Source organism: Marmota marmota, unplaced genomic scaffold (assembly GCF_001458135.2).
Source record: "Marmota marmota marmota unplaced genomic scaffold, marMar, whole genome shotgun sequence".
In the NCBI taxonomy this organism is placed as follows: Eukaryota; Metazoa; Chordata; class Mammalia; order Rodentia; family Sciuridae; genus Marmota; species Marmota marmota.
Window position 1 is genome coordinate 40484163 of NW_026000016.1, and position 17421 is coordinate 40501583.

Below are 17421 nucleotides of genomic sequence, written 5' to 3' on the forward strand. Positions count from 1 at the left end.
AAATTCCTTGAAGATTTATTTGCATGCTATATTAGAGATCAAAAAAGGCATTGACTGGCTGTTAAATCTGAGACTTGGAATTCTGGAGCTGTAACTCCAGGCTATTTATGGTATCACCGCAGTCCTATTCCCACCAACATTGGGCAATGTCTACTCTGGTAGCATTGTTTCATTCTGATTTTAGAATTTGTATTATAATTCCAAAGTTCTAAAAGGTAACTTTATGTTTCTATCGATTTAAGACACTCAGTGGTATTTCAGAAAAGTGTTCTCTACCACTGAACTACATCCTCAGTCCTTTTTAAAACAGGGTCTCACTAAGTTGCTGAGGCTGGCCTTAAATTTATGATCTTCCTGCCTCAACCTCCCAACTGCACATTGGGATTACAGATATGTGCCACCATGCCCCAGCAGTCTCTAATCATTTTTAACACACCCCTCATCAGTAAATTTTTGAAAACAGAAACTTTCCCTATGAAAAACTCTCATGTGTTTCTGTTGTTATATACCACTACACTAAAGTAACATGTATGCTATAAAATATACGTAAAACTAGAGAATTTTAGACTTGCAAGTTTTCAGGAGAACTTGTCATAAGCTTTTGAAATTTCACATTAATTTTTTTCACAGTTGCCAAATAACATCGATTACCAAATGTTTTCCAGAGCATCATGCATATTATTTCTGACAGCTTGTTATCTCTTTCATCTTTGTATCAAGTGTGCTTAAAAACTTCTTTTGTTCTTGTGTTATATTTTACTAACATTCAGATTTCTTTATGCTAAGATATATAACAATTTCCACTTTCTTTCTGTATTAATAAATGTGTGTGTGTGAGAGAGAGAGAGAGAGAGAAAGAGAAAGAGAGAGGAGAGAGAGAGCGCCCATGAGGGAGAAAGAGAGATATAGCATCTGAAGGAATTCTTTTCTTGATGGGTCTGTTCTGCTTATTGCTTTATTTACTATATATGTTTTATTTACCCCCAGAAATCTAGAATTGTGCTGAAGTGCCCTTCTAAGGTGTAGAAACAATTGTGGAGATAATGCAGGTTGCTGGGCAGAAACTTGGGGCTCTGAATGAACCACCAAACCCAATCTGAAGATGTGATAGAATATAGTATTTCTAAACTGGAATCAGGCTGTTAATGTCCAGGCCACAGTAGTTTGAATGAAGTGAAGGTCAACCATGATTGTCTTTCTTCAGCAGGTGCTCTGACCAGAGAAGCATTCTGTGGAAAGTATTTTAATTATTTTTTTGGTCTGGGATCAACAAATAAATGTTTTGTTTTTGTTATCAATGCTGGCATTGCCTGAAACAGGTGCCCTGTTTTAACATGAGAACCATCCTCACTGAAGGAAAAAGTTTTAATCTTGGAGTCTAGAATTCTTCACGGAGTGGTGGTGGTGGTGGTACTGTATTAAGCAAGAACAGGAGGTGCTTGATTTCACTTCTCATTCTTGGTAGAACCTGCCACTATCAAAGTTGTGTTTTGACTATAATAAACACAGCAGATCTGAGAGGTGAATTGGTGGTGGTGGTGGTGGTGTAAGTGGCTTACCAGTGCTCCATCTGAAGCTGCCAGGGTCTTCTAGCTGCTTTTCTGAACAGAGAGATACCTGGGTAGCCTGCCAAAGAGCAGCCATTTTGAGAATGCTGCCGTTCATACTTAGCCATTGTGAAAGATGGAAACCTGGAGGTTTGTGCGAGAGGGGAAATGTTGACTTTAAACTTCCTACAGAAGCCAGGAAATTCAAGCTGCTGTTGTCATTATTTTATTTTATATTGCAGTGCTGGGGATCACGTAGGCCTTGTACCACAGAACTAGACTCCCAGCCCCACATAATTTTAAATGAAACCTCTTACTAGGACATTCACGAAGGATACAAACATAGTAAGTCTCTTGAATGCTAAATTTTTGTGTGTAATACACATCAGGGAGTTTTATGAGATTTAAAACTTTACTTTGAAATATTTAATTGGGAGACTAGAATATTCTTTCTAAATCATTCTGATTTATTGGCTAAGTACATGTATGTGTATGTATATACTGATGTATGGACTGAGAGAGTGTGTGTATAAATCTGTTTTTCACAGGGATTATATATTATCCTCTAAACTAGGATGGCTCCTAGTTTATTTTATACTAAAACTCAAAAAAAAAAAAATTTGCTGCACTTTGCAGTTGCTACTTTTTAAAGATTAATGTCTTGCACATTTCAGTTTTTAAATATACAGAATCATGGGCCTTAAAGACTAATTGCTTGCTAACATTTTAGAAATACCGCACTGAAATATGTTGTACTCGAAACAAGGTCATCTTAAACTCTTCCCTTATGTTCATATATTATTGAGCTAATAAGGATGTCTTGTCTTAAAATTTCTACATTTCTGTTTGCTTTTGTGAAAATTTTTATTTGACTTGGTTGTTAAGTTTCTCAGAAAGGAGATTTATATTAGAAGTACTGTGTCTACCATACAGAGAATTCGACCATGGATTGATATAAAAAGTGGAGGAATTCTAGCTTTGTGCTTAATTTACCCCATTTAAACTGTACACAAACAGCATTAACAGAACTGCAAAGGAGGGCTTCTGAGTTGAATGGTCTCATTCCCATCTCATAAAGGCCCGCTCTGGTTCTCTCTCTTCCAAGGATTATGAGCCATGCTCAGACAGGCCTGGGATCTCCTGGATGGGGTAGGGATGGAGTGGAATGCCCTGTGGCTGGCCCAGAGTTCTAGCCAATAGAACCATTCAGATCTGCCTGGCATTCATGGTGGGAATATACCATATTAAATCACTTCGCACTTTCTTGGGCACCATTATTAGCACTGTTTTTGTTTTTAATAACTGGAAGCACTTAATGATTATTTTGTTTAATTTCAGCTTAGTATATTAGGGGTCATGGGAGTAAGGTTTATTTCTCATTTACTTTGTGGGGGAAACTTAGGAGTGTTTGGGGAAGGGATAAAAGACTACCTAGTGAGCCATTCTTCTAGGTTGTGTAAGGTAGGCTCTTTGGGTTAGGATGTTTTAAAGTAATTTGCAAGCTTTTAATGTACTCTATGATTTTTAAAAGATGTGCAGTTGCTAGATTATACTTAAATATGAAAAAAATCCAACTATAAGTTTTTTGTTTTGTTTTGTTCATGTTCACTCGTTTTCTTGTCTGTCATGTAGAGGACATAGTCCCTTCTAAGACATTTCTTTTTTTGTTTGTATTTTGTGGCAGTATTACCAGTGGCCTTTGTGTGTACATTCATTGCTTGCATTCATTGTTTATATGATAGAGAAACATATTTTATAAACTTCCCTGTTCAGTATTAGTGAAATTAACTAAGATGCATCTATGTAAAGATAAAAAAGAAATTAATACAATTAACTTCTGATCATTGGGGGCCTATTTATTCTGTTTGGCTCCTACTCCTTTCTAGTCATAGTCATGTATTTCTTCACTTTGCCTTCTAACAGTTTCATTTATCTTTGTGGAGTAGGGAAGATTTAAATACGAATTTCAGTTCATTTTGCTACTGGATAGCTTTGTTTAGAGGCAAATAAAATTTTGATCAAAATTAATTTCTTAGAATTTTGCCCTTTATTCACCAGATAATCAGATTGGCTTAAGAAAAGAAGAAGTATGTATAACTTTGCTTTTCTTTTGTGCCTGGGTCTGGTATGTTGCCCAGGCCGGCTTTGAACTCCTAGACTCAAGCAGTCCTGCCTCAGCCCTGTTGAGTAGCTGGAACTACAGGTATTACACCTGACTTAACTTTGCATTTTGAAGAACAAACTAATAATTTTCCATGGGCCCTACTGGATCTTAAAAAGAAAAAGATATCTGAGAGACAACTAAGGATCAATGGGAGTTAACCGTAGGTTAGATTCTTTAAATTTCATACTCTGGGTGGTTTAGAGTTGAAACTGGTTTGTGGACTATAAAATATGGCCAGCATTTAAAAATTAAATGATATTAAATAACAAACTCTATTAGATATAGTACAAGTGCACAACTACCCAGAATGAGTAATTTAAGGTATTATTAATAACTTATGTTAATTAATTTCAGTTTAACTTACATTAGGGAGACGTTCAGAGTATTAAAATCACCTTTTTTTCCTTCTTCCTTAAAAGGCAGTTAAAGTGGTAACTGCTAGTGGTTATGAAAATTCACATTAATTGTTGGTGAAGCCGATAGAAACTGCCTTGTCATCTAGCCAGCAGCAGGGTTTACCTGGTGAACAAAGGCATGTTGTTCAGGGTTGATTAGGGTGATTGTATCTCGAGTCTGGAATTCTGTCTCTGTGCACAAAGAAACTTTATGCAGAGTTTAGGTGGGTAAAGAAAGGGATATGCAAGCACTTTGAGGGCTTTATAATATGCTGCTTTTAAGATTAAAAAAAAAACAACAATTAATACTCGGTGCATTTCCACACATTGTAAGGGGTTGCTCTGAGTAACCAACCAGGTGGTCATTTTTTCTATCACCTCCCATGTTTTATGCAAAAATTTTGTTAAATTGTATAATGGTGGTATGTATCTTTTAAGAAAGATGATACATTTTTAAACTATTTTGTGTAAGAACTGACAGAGGAATTTGCTTTGTATAATGTAAGCTGGCTTTAAGAAAGCACTGTAGCAAATTTACTACAAGTCCAAAATTATACAGATATATTAGTAGATATATGTGCAACTAGATATGGACAACAGTTGTATTTTTTTAAATAAATATTTTTAACAAAATAATTTTCTGGATTGATTATTCATTTCCCTTCTTTCACATTTGTTGAGATAGTCTCTGTGCATTGTATTGTATTTCCATCCATGCTAACAAGGGGTAAGGAAGGAATTTAATTTTCCCAGTGCTTTTTGGTTAAACCTGATCTTCAACTACTTGGTATGTATCTACATTAAAATATTTAAAGCCTAGGTTGGGACAGGCAGTGAAAAGGGGAGACTGCAAATGATTGTTGGCATAAAGTGAATTAAAAGAGAACTGACCAGCAAGAAAAAATTATTAACTATGTGAAATCTCTATTTTACTTTATTGACATTTTAAAGGTTTTTTAAAAACATTTTTTAATAAGATGCCTTTATTGTAGCTTTTGAAAAGAGCAACTTTTGCTTATTTCTGTTTTAGCACGTTTCTTTGTATGGTTTTTGAGCTACAAAAGCAGAGATTTAAGTTCATTTAACAAATGAAATGAGGCCTTTCAGAACTGGTTTGAAATAACACATATAGGGGAAAGTGGGATTAATAGATGGAAAAATCATATCAGAAAGCTATTTCATATCTCTAGTTGAAAATTGCTGGTGAGGCAATTCACCTATCCTTGTGAGATGTCACTTCAGATGACGATGCTCATTGGCTGATATTCTCTTGTGGGAACTGATAAACTCTCCTAAAGTACCATTCTTAAAACACATTACCTAGAACAGTAATGCCATGAGCTCATAAAAGAGTCTTCAGTACTTGGAGATTCAGTTGCATTTTAGAATATCAGATGCTTCAAGTCCTTCATTTATTTTCTAACCTCTATTGAGTGGCATGCTTAATTGGCAAGCACTTAGTGTTTTACAGATGGATTGGATGACACACCAATACACTAACACTTTGTTTCAGAGCTGGCATTGTCAGTTGGGAGATAATCATTAACAGTTGTAAGATTTCATATTGATGTGGCTATAAAACCCAGCACTGATGGCAGTACACCCTGTGCCTGAAGGAGTTGATAAAAGTGACTTCAGAGGGAGTAACTCTTAAAGTAGTAACCCAGCAGTGGATAATATTGAAGGTGAAATGGAGGCAAAGATCTCTAACAGCTGTGCGGGTCAAGTGATGAGCTCTGGTGTTCAGGAAGTTGCTGGAGTGCCAGAGTCCACTCCGTGATTTGTATTTGTTTTGAATTCGTAGCCTCTCTGTAATCAAGGTCACCATCTGTGTTGCCAGGTTCAGCAGTTGATATTCATTCCTTGGTTTGCCTCTTGACAGCACTGATTCCTTCATGAGATACTCTTCACGTAACTTCTAAGAAACCACATTTTCTCTTGAACTTCCTCTTACCTCTGGCTTCTCTCATTTGCTGTGCTGGATCGAATCTTGTTAAACCTCGAGGTGTTGAAGAACCCTGATCTTTAGATCTTTGAATCTCTACATTCACTCCCTAGCTGGTCTCATTCAGTCCCATGGATTTGAACCCTCTATATGTATGTGATCACAAAATTTACATCTTCAGCCTTGACTTGTAGGCTCTAGACATATTTATCTAGCTATCTTCTTGACACCCAAGTTAGTATTGTGAGGCGAGCATGTGTAAAACAAGACTCCTAAGTGGTCCCAATGCTTTCTAGTATTAAGTGGCCTTTTTTTTTTTTTTAACCTTTATTTATTTGTTGTTGTTTATTTGTTTTTATGTGGTGCTAAGAACACAGGGCCTCACGTGTCCTAGGCAAGCGCTCTGCCACTGAGCCACAACCCTAGCCCTTAAGTGACCTTCTCATATACTCAGTTCCTCAAGTCAAATGCCCAGGCATCATCTTCAATTCCCATCTTTGCCTCACACCCTATACTCAGTCCATCAGCAAATTCTGTCAGTTTGGCCTTCCAAATACAGCTTTGATCCAATCACTTCCACCAATTCCACTGCTACTGACATGTTCCAGTATTACATCAAGCTGGTCTTTAACATTCCGTGCTTGCCCCATAGTCTCATCTCCGCATAACATCCAGAATGGTACTTTAAAACCTCTAAGTCAAACCGTGTCATTACACTGCTTGCAACTCTCCTAATAGTCTCACATCACATACAAAAATTTCCACATTCTTTGCCTGGCTTGTTGGTCTGGCCCCCAGCCAGCACTCGGCCTACTTCCTGCCACTGTCTTCCTTCCTCACTTAAGCCACACTAGTCCATTTGCTGTTCCTCAGATTTTATAAAGCACATTCCAGTCTAAGACCATTGGACTCTCCATGTCCCCTGTCTAAAAAGATCTTTGCCAGGTACTTGGATGGCTTTTCTTCTTAGGTCCTGCACAAATGGCACCTCCTTAGTAAAGTCTTCGGAGCATCTGTGTGCATTCCCTCTTCCCACCCACCCCCTTCCCTGCTTTCTATTTCTCTGTGGTACTCCACTACCTCTCACCTTTCTGTGTGTTATCTGAAACAGTGATGTCTGTGCCTGTTTCTTCAATTGCAGTGTAGTCCCTGTGAGGCAGAGACTTCTCACTGCTGAAACTGCACCTGCATCAGACTCTTTCGAATGAATAAATGCATTCTCTATATCAGGCCTCTGTGTCTACATCACCGTATCTTCCTTTGGTGACTCAAGTGTGCTGATGAGTTAGATTCCCATATCCATGTAATAAGGAATCTGGGAACAGGGTGACTTCATGGTACTCTGAAATGTCAAAACTTGAAGATCAGGAAGGAAGCCCTGCTTACTTTGTAACTCACTTTGTGGTGTGAAAGCCTATTGCCTTCTCCTTCTTCAATGACATGTCAGAGGGAATAGGGGCCCTCAGCCCTTAGTTTCCTTCTGAAATATCAGCCATGAGAGCGGGGGGTGTAGTCAGTGACAGAGCTCTTGCCTAGGATGTCTGACATCCTGGGTTCCACCTCCAGAATGTTTACTCCCCCCAAATATATAAATAATATCAGCTGTAGGAACCTATAGATGAGCAAGACCTCTCTCCAGATCATTGTTTCTGAGCTTATGTAAAAGGGTCAATTGTCCAAAATGGATAACACACTTATTAAGTTTAAAATATTTTATTTTAGGAAAGTTACTTAGATTTGTTTTAATCTTATTTTCTTTATTAACAAATTAATCATGATCAACTTAGATATAGTTAATGATTCTGCCTTCTAAATCTCTATAAAAAGGATTTTTTTTTTTCCCCAAAACCACAAGAAAATACAATTGCTTTCTCTTTGCCAGGTCAGTCACTACAGTCAGAGTGCACATTTGAATTTGGCTAATCTTAAAAGTATTTACAAACATAGTTAAAACTATACCGCGAGACTGCTAGCTTTCCAAAGAAGTTGGGTCTTTCTGACTTAACAATAAATATGTGCCAAACATGAACAATTTCTAAATTGCTTAGGAGGAGGCTTTGAAAATAAAAATTTCTAACGTATATCAAGCAAGTTATGCCAGGCATAGCAGGTGCTTTATACAAATTCCCTTAATTTTTTCAGAATTCCTGTGAGGTAGGGTACTTTTAGAAATTCCACTTTACTGGTTAAAAAAAAGTGAGGTTGGAACAGCCTCTGTGATCCACCCAGGACCACACAGCTGGAAGGGAGGCCAGCGCTCGGCCCAGATCTCTCTCTAGCCACAATCTCATGGCTGTGCTGTTGGTAGTAGTCAGAGCTGGCTAACTTGTCAACACCTGCAGATCCAGGAAAAACCTTTCAGTGTCAGGCATGTGAACTACAGCCCTTGGGATTTTTATATTTATACATGTACATTTGTATATACATCAAGAAAATACAGGCAAACCAGTTCTTGTAACAGCTATTTTATACTTCTAGAAGCCACAGTACTCTTAGCCCCTGTCTGAGTTGAAGAGTTCATATTCTCACTTTATGTTACTGCCTCTCCCCTTCCTAGGACCCCTAATTCCTTGATAAGACTCTGCTTTCCGCATACTGTGAGGCTAGAATTTTTCGGTAGTCCCAGCTTATTGTTGGAGAAAAGACCTTGACATAGTATAAAAGGTTTTTTCCTCTACAAAAAAAAAAAAATGTAACATATTTTTGGAAATTCTTAGTGCTGTTTTTACACCTTTTTACATGCTTGTCATCCCAGTAAAGAAAAACAGAAAAGAAAAACAGGCCATCTCTTTCTCCCAGGGGATTTCTGGACCAATTAGCATTGCTTACTTGCAGTGGTATACTGGTAAATATTTAACTACTGGCTCCCCAGGGTCGGGGGAAAGCTCTAATTTGTAACTTTTGCCAGATGCTAGTGGTATACATACTCCCACCATAATTGATCACAAGCTGCCAACATGGTGGAGTTGGGAAGAGATGCCCAGCAGCACTTTATCACCTGGTAACATCTCCACCCCTATAATACAGACCAGAATGATCTCAAGAGCCTCCATAGAATAAAATTAGGAAGTGGTAAGTTTTGATTATTTATTACCTGATCAGCTTTTCTAAGCTGGTGTGAGCAAGCCCAGCATACCACTGGATTAGTGTCCCAAAGAGAACACAATTCAACTTCTCCTTCTGATGTCTTAGAATACACATGAACCATTGATCTCTGCGGCAGGAATGGGAGGAACTTGGGACCATGAGTAAGTAAAAAGCACATCAGTCCTTTTTGAACATGCCAGGGAATAACAGGGTTGGTTTTGATCCATTGAAAACATCTACAAAGAGCAGTGATCAACACGCTTTACAATGTCAACCTAGTTTTTCAAACTTCATCTAAGAGTGACCTCAGACCCAGGGTATGGTCTATGCACGAAGTGACAAAGTGACGTGCACAGCTGTCTTCTGCCTTCCTGTCTCAGTATCCTGGACAGCCCTACCTGAGTCTGAACTGGGGAAGAGAAGGTAACCGGAATCACCAGGAAAATCTAATGATTTGCCAGAGGAGGACCCCAGGCAAATTTAATGGGGACTCAATTTAATTTCTTCTGCCCAACCGAGTCCAAGTGGAAAACATTAGAGCAAAGGCTTTGAGAAGAGGCCACTCCACTGCGACCCTCGGCTGCCTTCCACAGTCCAGGTGCGTTGGTGCTCAGGAGGCTGGAGCCTCGCCTGCCTCCGGCCCTCGGTTTCACCTCTGGTAGTAATCAGAGTTCTCCATTCCAAGTGGTCGGTCTGGGGTAGAAGCTACAATAAATAAATAAATAAATAAATAAATAAATAAATTATTTAGATAGCATGTCTCAGCTGCTCAGACTCCTTGCAGCAATTATTGATTCTGAGCATTGACCCGAGCTTTTTGTCTCTGCTGTTCCACGGCTCATTTGGGAGCCCAGTAAGAAGTCAGTCCCAGGCAGCTTGCTGACGCTAATGTCTGGAGCTCCAGGAGTGCGCATTTATTTTTGCCTCCCATGGAGAAGGAACAGGAAAGGTGTTGCTCATTTGATACTCAGATTTTTTTTTTTTTCCTGTAGTGCTGGGGATTGAACCCAGGGCCTCATGTGTGTTAGGCAAGCATTCCACCACTAAGCCACATCCCCAGCCTGATATTCAGCAAATATTAACTGAATGTTTGTCTTACACTCTGTGCTGAGTGCTGAGCTAGCCAATGATTGGCACTTGCCGTCTCAGAAGCAAGTCTGTGGTTAGAGCTGTTCTAGGTGGGGAGATCCTCCTGTACTTCTGGGCCTTTGCTCTGAGTGTTCACGGGGTGGATATGTTCACCCAGTGACACAGAGGACAGTGCATACCTATTTTCAGTCTTTTTATTATTATTCTACTTTCTATGGAGTGGACCAGGACTGTCTGGGCACCTTCTCTTAAGAACTAGCCATGCACACAGCCGTAGTTGCTGGGCACTTTGAGAGCTCTGGGCAGGCACAGGTTGAGGGCTCAGGGTTATGAAAATAGCTTGGGACTCCCCCTGCCTGGGGTCTCCAGGAGGGAGACTATTCTTAGGAGGTGTCTCTGCCCCGAAGGATCTGTTCTTTGCCATTTGGCTTAAAGAACTTCTTTTGGACAAGAGATCTGGACCAGAATCAAAATCCTGAACTGCAAAGAGTTGGCCAATGAGGCTGCTGGGCCAAGTTCCAGCCAGGGAGGCGGGCTGTGCCTCTCGGTGCCCTCAACAAGCTGGAAAGAGGTATTTGGCCGTGGTGCCACAGCATGGTGAGATGCAGGAAGCCAAGTTCACAGTCCGTGTCCCTCTGCTAATGGAGAAACCGTGAGTCAGCCTGTCCCACTCCCACCGGCTTAAAGAGTTCAGCGCAGACAATCGCAGGGAAAGCAGGAAGAGGGGGAAAGGAAGCTGTAGAAAAATAAACATTTCCTTGCATTTTACTTGGAACAGAGCTGCACTTGTGGCGTGCTAAGATCCCAGCCTCTCCCCCTCCCTCCCCCGCGCCGTTTTCCTCCTCTTGTGTAGAAGCGGATCTTTTCCTCACCTGATGAGAGTTCAGGGTGCATCCTGTGGAAAAACAGGAGCAAGACATAGAAGGTAAAAGCCAAGCAGCCAAAGATCACGCCGCAGACCAGGAAACTATAGCTGCCCTGGGCCTGGAATATCTGCCAAAGGGGAAAACACAGAGATTCAGGCATTGAAACGTCAAGTGGAAAGTGCATTGGCGGAAGCGCCGTCTCGGACCCTTGGCAGGCTTCTCTTGTCAGGCTGAGGCCATCGCACCAATGGACAGGAATACTTGGAGGACAGAAGTCTTGGTCTTTTCAAAGGTTTGTGTCTGGGGGAGGCAGAAATCCTGCCCTATGGCTGGGGTCAGACCTGGTGACCCCCTGTAGTCTTTCAGCTCCGGGTTCTGGAACTTTCTGAAAATCTCCATATCATTGTTGAAACTCCAATCACACAAGGTGTTTCTATCCTCATAGACCTAACTGGAAATTTTCAGAGGATGTACATTTTCTTCAACATTTTATTATGAAAATTTCAAACATGTCAAAGTAGCATATGGAACTCTCATAGATGTATCTCCCAACTTTAGCACTGATTTCATCTGTGACCTTCCACTTCTTTCCTGCACTGGATTACACTGAAATAAATCCCAGACATGGCGTCATTATAGGGCCAAGGGCATCATGAGATGGGGCTCTTCTCCTCCATGCAGCAGGGCAAAAGGAAAGGAAAGGAGAGTGGAGTGGTAATGAGGGGGACTTTGGAGACCAAAATACCTAGGTTCCATGTCACTGTTGTTAGTTACCAGAAGTGTGACTGACCTCAGGCCAGTTGCTAAATTTATCTAAGTTTCAGTATCCCCTGTTTTAAAAAGGGGAATATCTATATTGTAGTATTCAAGAAAACGCAGATATTAGCTTTTTATTTTGTTTCGTTTTGTTTTCTTGACGATGTTCTTAATGGAACACAAGCATGTTTGGGGAGAGCTGGGAGAGCCAGTACTTGGTCAGGGCAGGAGGCTGGGCCATGTGCAGCGTGGCCACAGGCAGAGAGAGGTGGTCAAGGGAGCAGGGATGGAAGAACTCTAACTGCAGCTCACACGGTCTCAGGATCTGAGAGCCAAACAGCATTCCCACGGGTCACCCCTGGCCCCACTCCCAGACGTGGCCTGTGTTTGCTTTGGATTAGTCCACACGTCTGTTCATGTCCCCAGATCCCACATTTGCAGGCCCAGCTTTTGAGGTTGGCTGGGAAAAACACATTAACCCTGGCAGGGTGGGACCCACAGGCTCTGAGGAACTCTGGAGGCAGACAGCTCAGGCCAGAAGGTGCTGGCTGCATCTTCTCACCTGTCTGGACAGGTGTTCCCCAACCAATCCCCAGAGGACCCCACGTACCAAACCAACCAGCATCTGCAGGACCATCTCGCCAATCCCTGCCCCTGTCACCAGCACTGTGGTCGCACATCCTGACAGAGAGAGATGGGTTAGGGTTAGAGCAAGGTGAGGAGGAATCAGAAGTCAGCTGTGATTACCCAGGATGCTTCTGGGAAACCTCTAGGACATGGAATGGCTAAGAGGACTCCTTTGGATTCCTAAAGCTTTTCGGACTTTACCCTGTAACTTTGCTTCGAGAATGCCTACAGCTTACTGTCCTTGCCTTTCATTGCTCACAGTGTCTCCAGGGGGAATCCCATGATGCTTAGCTGGGCACCTGGGACTTATCCCAATCTGACCACCACCTCCCATTCCAGAGAAGTTTCCTAATAACCTCCAATGCATCAGAGAGCAGACCAGGGTCTTTACTCTCCTGGCACCGTGACAGACCAGCCACATGCTCTGCTGCATAGGGTGGCCCCATGCAGACCTGCAGAGCCCAAGCTTCAGCATCAGACTTGGGTTCCCAGGCTAGCTTGATCACTAGCTATGTGCCTCTGGTAACTTCTCTAAATTCTGAAGGCCTCACTTTCCTTTTATGTAAGATGGCATTGGGATGCCTCCCTCACGGGGCCACCGTGTGGGTAACTCTGCTGTAGAACGCGTGAGGTGCCCTGCAGAGCACTGGCCCACAGCGAATGCTCAGAACCAGGCGGGCTTTCTGCTTCAACCCTTCTGCTCACCTTCGGGCCAAAGTCCTCACAGGCACATGGTCTGTAGGGCCCAGCTCTCACTGCCTGCTCCCACTCCCCTCCAGCCAGGATGAACTCTCTGGGTTCCTTGACCCTGCATACTCTCTCACTGCCAGCCCTGACATGCCCGAATGCCCTCCTCAACATTCCTCCTCCTCCTCCTCTTTGGCAAACTCCTATGCTTTTTTGTTTTTTTGAGATGGTGGTGGAGGTCTTGCTGTGTTGCCCAGGTTGGCCTTGAACTTGAACTTTTAGATTGAAGGAGAGCTCCTCCAGCCCCAGCTGCCCAAGTGCTGGGCCCACTGGGTGTGCACCACCACATTCCTGTTTATTTTTGAGTTCTTTGTTTAGATTTTCTTCAGAAGCCTGGATTTGCAGCTTCTCCTCTGGGCCCTGACAGCCCCCTGCACCCTGTTCCTACCTCCCTGGCTGTGGACCTGCCAGCCTTCCCCTCTAGGCTGAAGGCCAGGAAGATGACTGTGCCCTGACTCGGTTCCCTGGCGCACATCAGCACTTACAGCTGCACGTTGGCCAGCCAGGGAAGGCAGCGTTAGCAGCGCATCATCCCCTTCCCAGGGCAGCGTGCTCCTTCCCTCTCTTTCAGTCTCCCTCACCGCCATCCTGTCCCGGCTGCTCTCACACTGCTCACTGCTCCAGTGCTGCCCCTCCATGGAGTTCCTTTCTTTCCTTTTTTCTCTCTGCCTTTATAAATCCTGAGCCACTCACACCCAACTAGCTCCATGACCTGTCTAAATTCACACTGCTCACTCCCTTCTCTGAATTCCAAGGGCATCCAACTGTTTCACGCATTCATTCAGCACACTGGGAGGGCCTTCCGAGCATCAGGTACTGTGTTGAACACAGGGCAACAGATGAAAAGTAAGGGCGAGCAGATACCCAGCACCTCAGCCAGCAAAGACGCCCAAGCCTAGGGCTTTACATTTTCTCCAATACACAAAACAATCCTAACAGGTTTGTCTTTGTATCCCTACTTTGCAGATGAGGAAACTGAGGCCAGGGAAAGGAAGGAAATGGGTTGCACGAGGTCATAAGCAGGACTGACAGGTCTGCTGATGACTTCAAAGCCCACACTGTTTGCCCCCCTGTCGCCAGCCTGCAGCATGCTGGAGAGCATGGGTATGAAAGCCTTGGGATGGGCCACGCAGCAGGGGCAGGTGTGAATCAGTGGAACACAAAGGAGGGGACACACTTTTCTAGGGAAATCAGAGAAGCTTCCCGAACGATGGGAGAGGGCCAAGTAGGCAAAGGGGAAGATGGAACAGAGCACACAGTCCAGGCAGAGGCAGCCACGGGCCAAAGCATGGAGGTCCAGAGCAGCATCATCAAGAAACACCAAGGAGTTGGCTGGAAGGCAGGCTCCAAGCTGCAGCAGGGACAGGGAAGGCCAAGAAGAAAGGGAGGGGGTCCATAGGAGGATCCCAGGTTCCACAGCTGTGTCTTAAAGAGCTCCCTCTGCAGCAGCATGGAGGGCGGCTTACGGGGTCCTCAGACCCAGCTACACCTTAGAACCACCCAGCAGCTGCAGCCCATGACATCACCAGGGGAGGCCCGGTCACTGGTCTTGTTCCAGGAGCCCCAGATGGTTCACCTTGAGACTGAGCCAGCTGGTTAGACAGAGGCAAGACTAAAGACAAGGAAACACACCAGGGCTTCTCAAGGCAGGGAGAGGTGACCAGAAACTGGGAAAACCAGCCACTGCTCAATATCCCAAGCAGGTAAGGGATGATGAGGCCCCAAGTTAAGCAGAGATAGTGAGAAAAGAAGATGGGTGTGGGTGATCATTCTCAGGCCCGATCAGTATGACTTCTTGAGCTAACAAGTGTTGGTCACTTGAAACTCTGGGGGATATACTGTGTGGCATGTGATGACATTCTTTTGTTACTTCATTTGGAACCTGAGCACTCAGGGCCTGGCCCCGGGGAGCTGGTGGAGCCACAGGCTGCTGTTTTATGGCTGTATTGGTACTATGCTGGGATGGATGAGCTGGGGGAAGAGACTGTCTCCCTGGGCATGTCCCCTGCACTTTGTTTCCCCAGTGGCACAGACATGGCGAGGGATGGCCAGATGATGACTGGCAGCTGCTACATCTCAGTCCTCAGTTACAGGGAGGCCAGGACCTCTTCGGTCACGGTTCACTGGAATATAACCACGAGTGTGCTGCTTGGGGGCATTTCTCAGGTCATGGATAGTAGCCCACTTGGAAGAGCCAGAAGCCCAGAACCTCAAATATGTTTGATTCTTTGATTCATCCTATCATGTGAACTGTTTTTCTTTTAAATGACAAAAATAAAATACTGTAGGTACAGCCTCGTTTGCACTTAAATATATGCTCACACAGATATATAATACATGCTTGGAAGGGAACTGGGAGGAAAAACTGCTGAGAAGTTATTTTGGGCGACTTTCATTTACTGCTTTAAAACATGCTTCTATTGTTTGAGGTTTTCCCAGTGAGTATTTACTACTTTCATAATAACAAGTTCCATTTGGAAAACAAAATATGTGCAAGTTTATCATAGAAAATATTTTATTCTTTCTTAACAACCAGTGATGACATTGTAAGCTAAAAGTATTTGAGTTTTCCTTGGATTTCAAAAATCCAGACTCTCCCTGTCTCTCATGACTGTGGGAAATCAAGGTGGGTACAGTGCTAATTTCTCCCATCTTAATGCTGGTTTTCCAGCCTCCAGCCAGGGCATCTAGTTACTTCTAAGGGTGATGTTAAATGTTCAAAATACAACTATTTTTAATTAACTAATTAAAAAAAAATCAGTACTGTATGTACTTAGAGGGGTTAAGGGAAGGGAAAGGAGGTTAGTTGAGAGAATCAGGTTTCTGACATCAAAGCTGTGTCAACCTCAAGCCAAGTGTGAAGTTTGCTTTCAACAATATCCCACAACAAAGCAAGGAGGCGCTGTTACTGATCATTAAATTATGAAATGCCAGGTGCACGCCTGTGATCCCAGTGACCCAGAAGGCTGAGGAGGAGGATGACAAGTTCAAGGCCAGCCTCAGCAACTTACTTGGCAAGTCCCTAAGCAACTTTGGGAGACCCCATGTCAAAATAAAAAGTAAAAAGGACTGGTCAGTGGTTAAGCACCCCTGGGTTCAATCCCTGGTTTAAAAGAAGGAGCAGAGAAGGGCAAGGAGGAGGAGGAGGGGTAGAAGAGGGAGGAAGGAAGGAAGGCCTCTCCTGGTCTGGGGTGTAGCTCCAGGGTACTGTGCTTGCAGGCTATGCACGAGCTGGAATTCAATCCCCAGCACTGCTAAACCCGTAGTAAAATGCCTTCCCCGGGTTCTAAGTTTTCCATGAAACATTGTTTCCCTTTCAGTTTGGAACTTCCAGCGCACACGATCCATACAACGTCAGCTGTAGGTCCACAGACATTACCATACTGGAAAGAAGCTGCACTGCTTCTCTGCGGCCTGAAGGCATAGGGATTCAGGTCTAAGGTTGAGCCCAACACCTTCCAGCACGAACCCATCTCCACCCATCAGGAGGAGCCACAGCGATCTCCCTGCTGAAGTATGTGGCTGGCCTAGAGGACCGCAGGAAGATGGGGCGTGGGAGAGGAAGGGGCGTCCGGCCCAAGAGTGGGTGAGTCTTTGCTCCCAGCCGGCACTCACCTTTGTACTGGAGGATGTCCTCGGTGTAGGCCAGCATGCTCGGGAAGGTGCTGCTGAGGAACAGGCCCAGACTCGCTGTCCCCACGAACAGGAAGATGACATTGGAGGAGAAAATAAGCAGCACGAGGAAAGTCACCACCACGCCTATCTGTTGCAGCAGAGGTGGAGGTGATCAGAGATTGGGCAAAGCCGGGCATCCATCGAGAAGGGAAAAAATTGAGAGTCCAGAGTCCCCAGACTGAGCTGCCTCCCGGGCCCCTTGTGCAGCGCCGTGTGATCAATGCGCCACTCAGTGGACGATTTGGGAACTGCAACATTCCTAGTCTGGGATCCAGGAAGGAAAGCCCTGAGAGGACCTAAGAGGGCACAGGGAAGCGGGCCTACCTGGACATCTAGGCAAATGCCCCACCATGCATGCCGAATAAACAGTGCTGGGGGTCAAACCCAGGGCCTTTTGCATGCTAACTAAGTGCTTTGCCAATTAACTACACTCCCAGCCCTATGTGTGGGATTTTCTTAATTTCCCAGGAAATAAAGATCTTCTATAGAAGCTGGCAGCTTTGAGAAAAAAAATGTCCTGGGG

At 43.6% G+C, this 17421-nt stretch overlaps 1 protein-coding gene across 1 annotated transcript in view; it reads right to left on the reverse strand.

Moving 5' to 3' along the window:
- Positions 1-7748: 7748 nt before the first annotated feature.
- The window catches only part of Mfsd4a (major facilitator superfamily domain containing 4A), a 30332-nt gene continuing 20659 nt past the window's right edge, over positions 7749-17421 (reverse strand). The window contains exons 7-10 of the mRNA XM_015483345.2: positions 16839-16986; positions 12460-12530; positions 11100-11220; positions 7749-9843 (exon numbers count right to left, since the gene is read on the reverse strand). Of these exons, the coding sequence (XP_015338831.2) occupies positions 9788-9843; positions 11100-11220; positions 12460-12530; positions 16839-16986 (396 nt within the window). The 3' untranslated portion in view covers positions 7749-9787. The remainder of the gene's footprint in view (positions 9844-11099; positions 11221-12459; positions 12531-16838; positions 16987-17421) is intronic.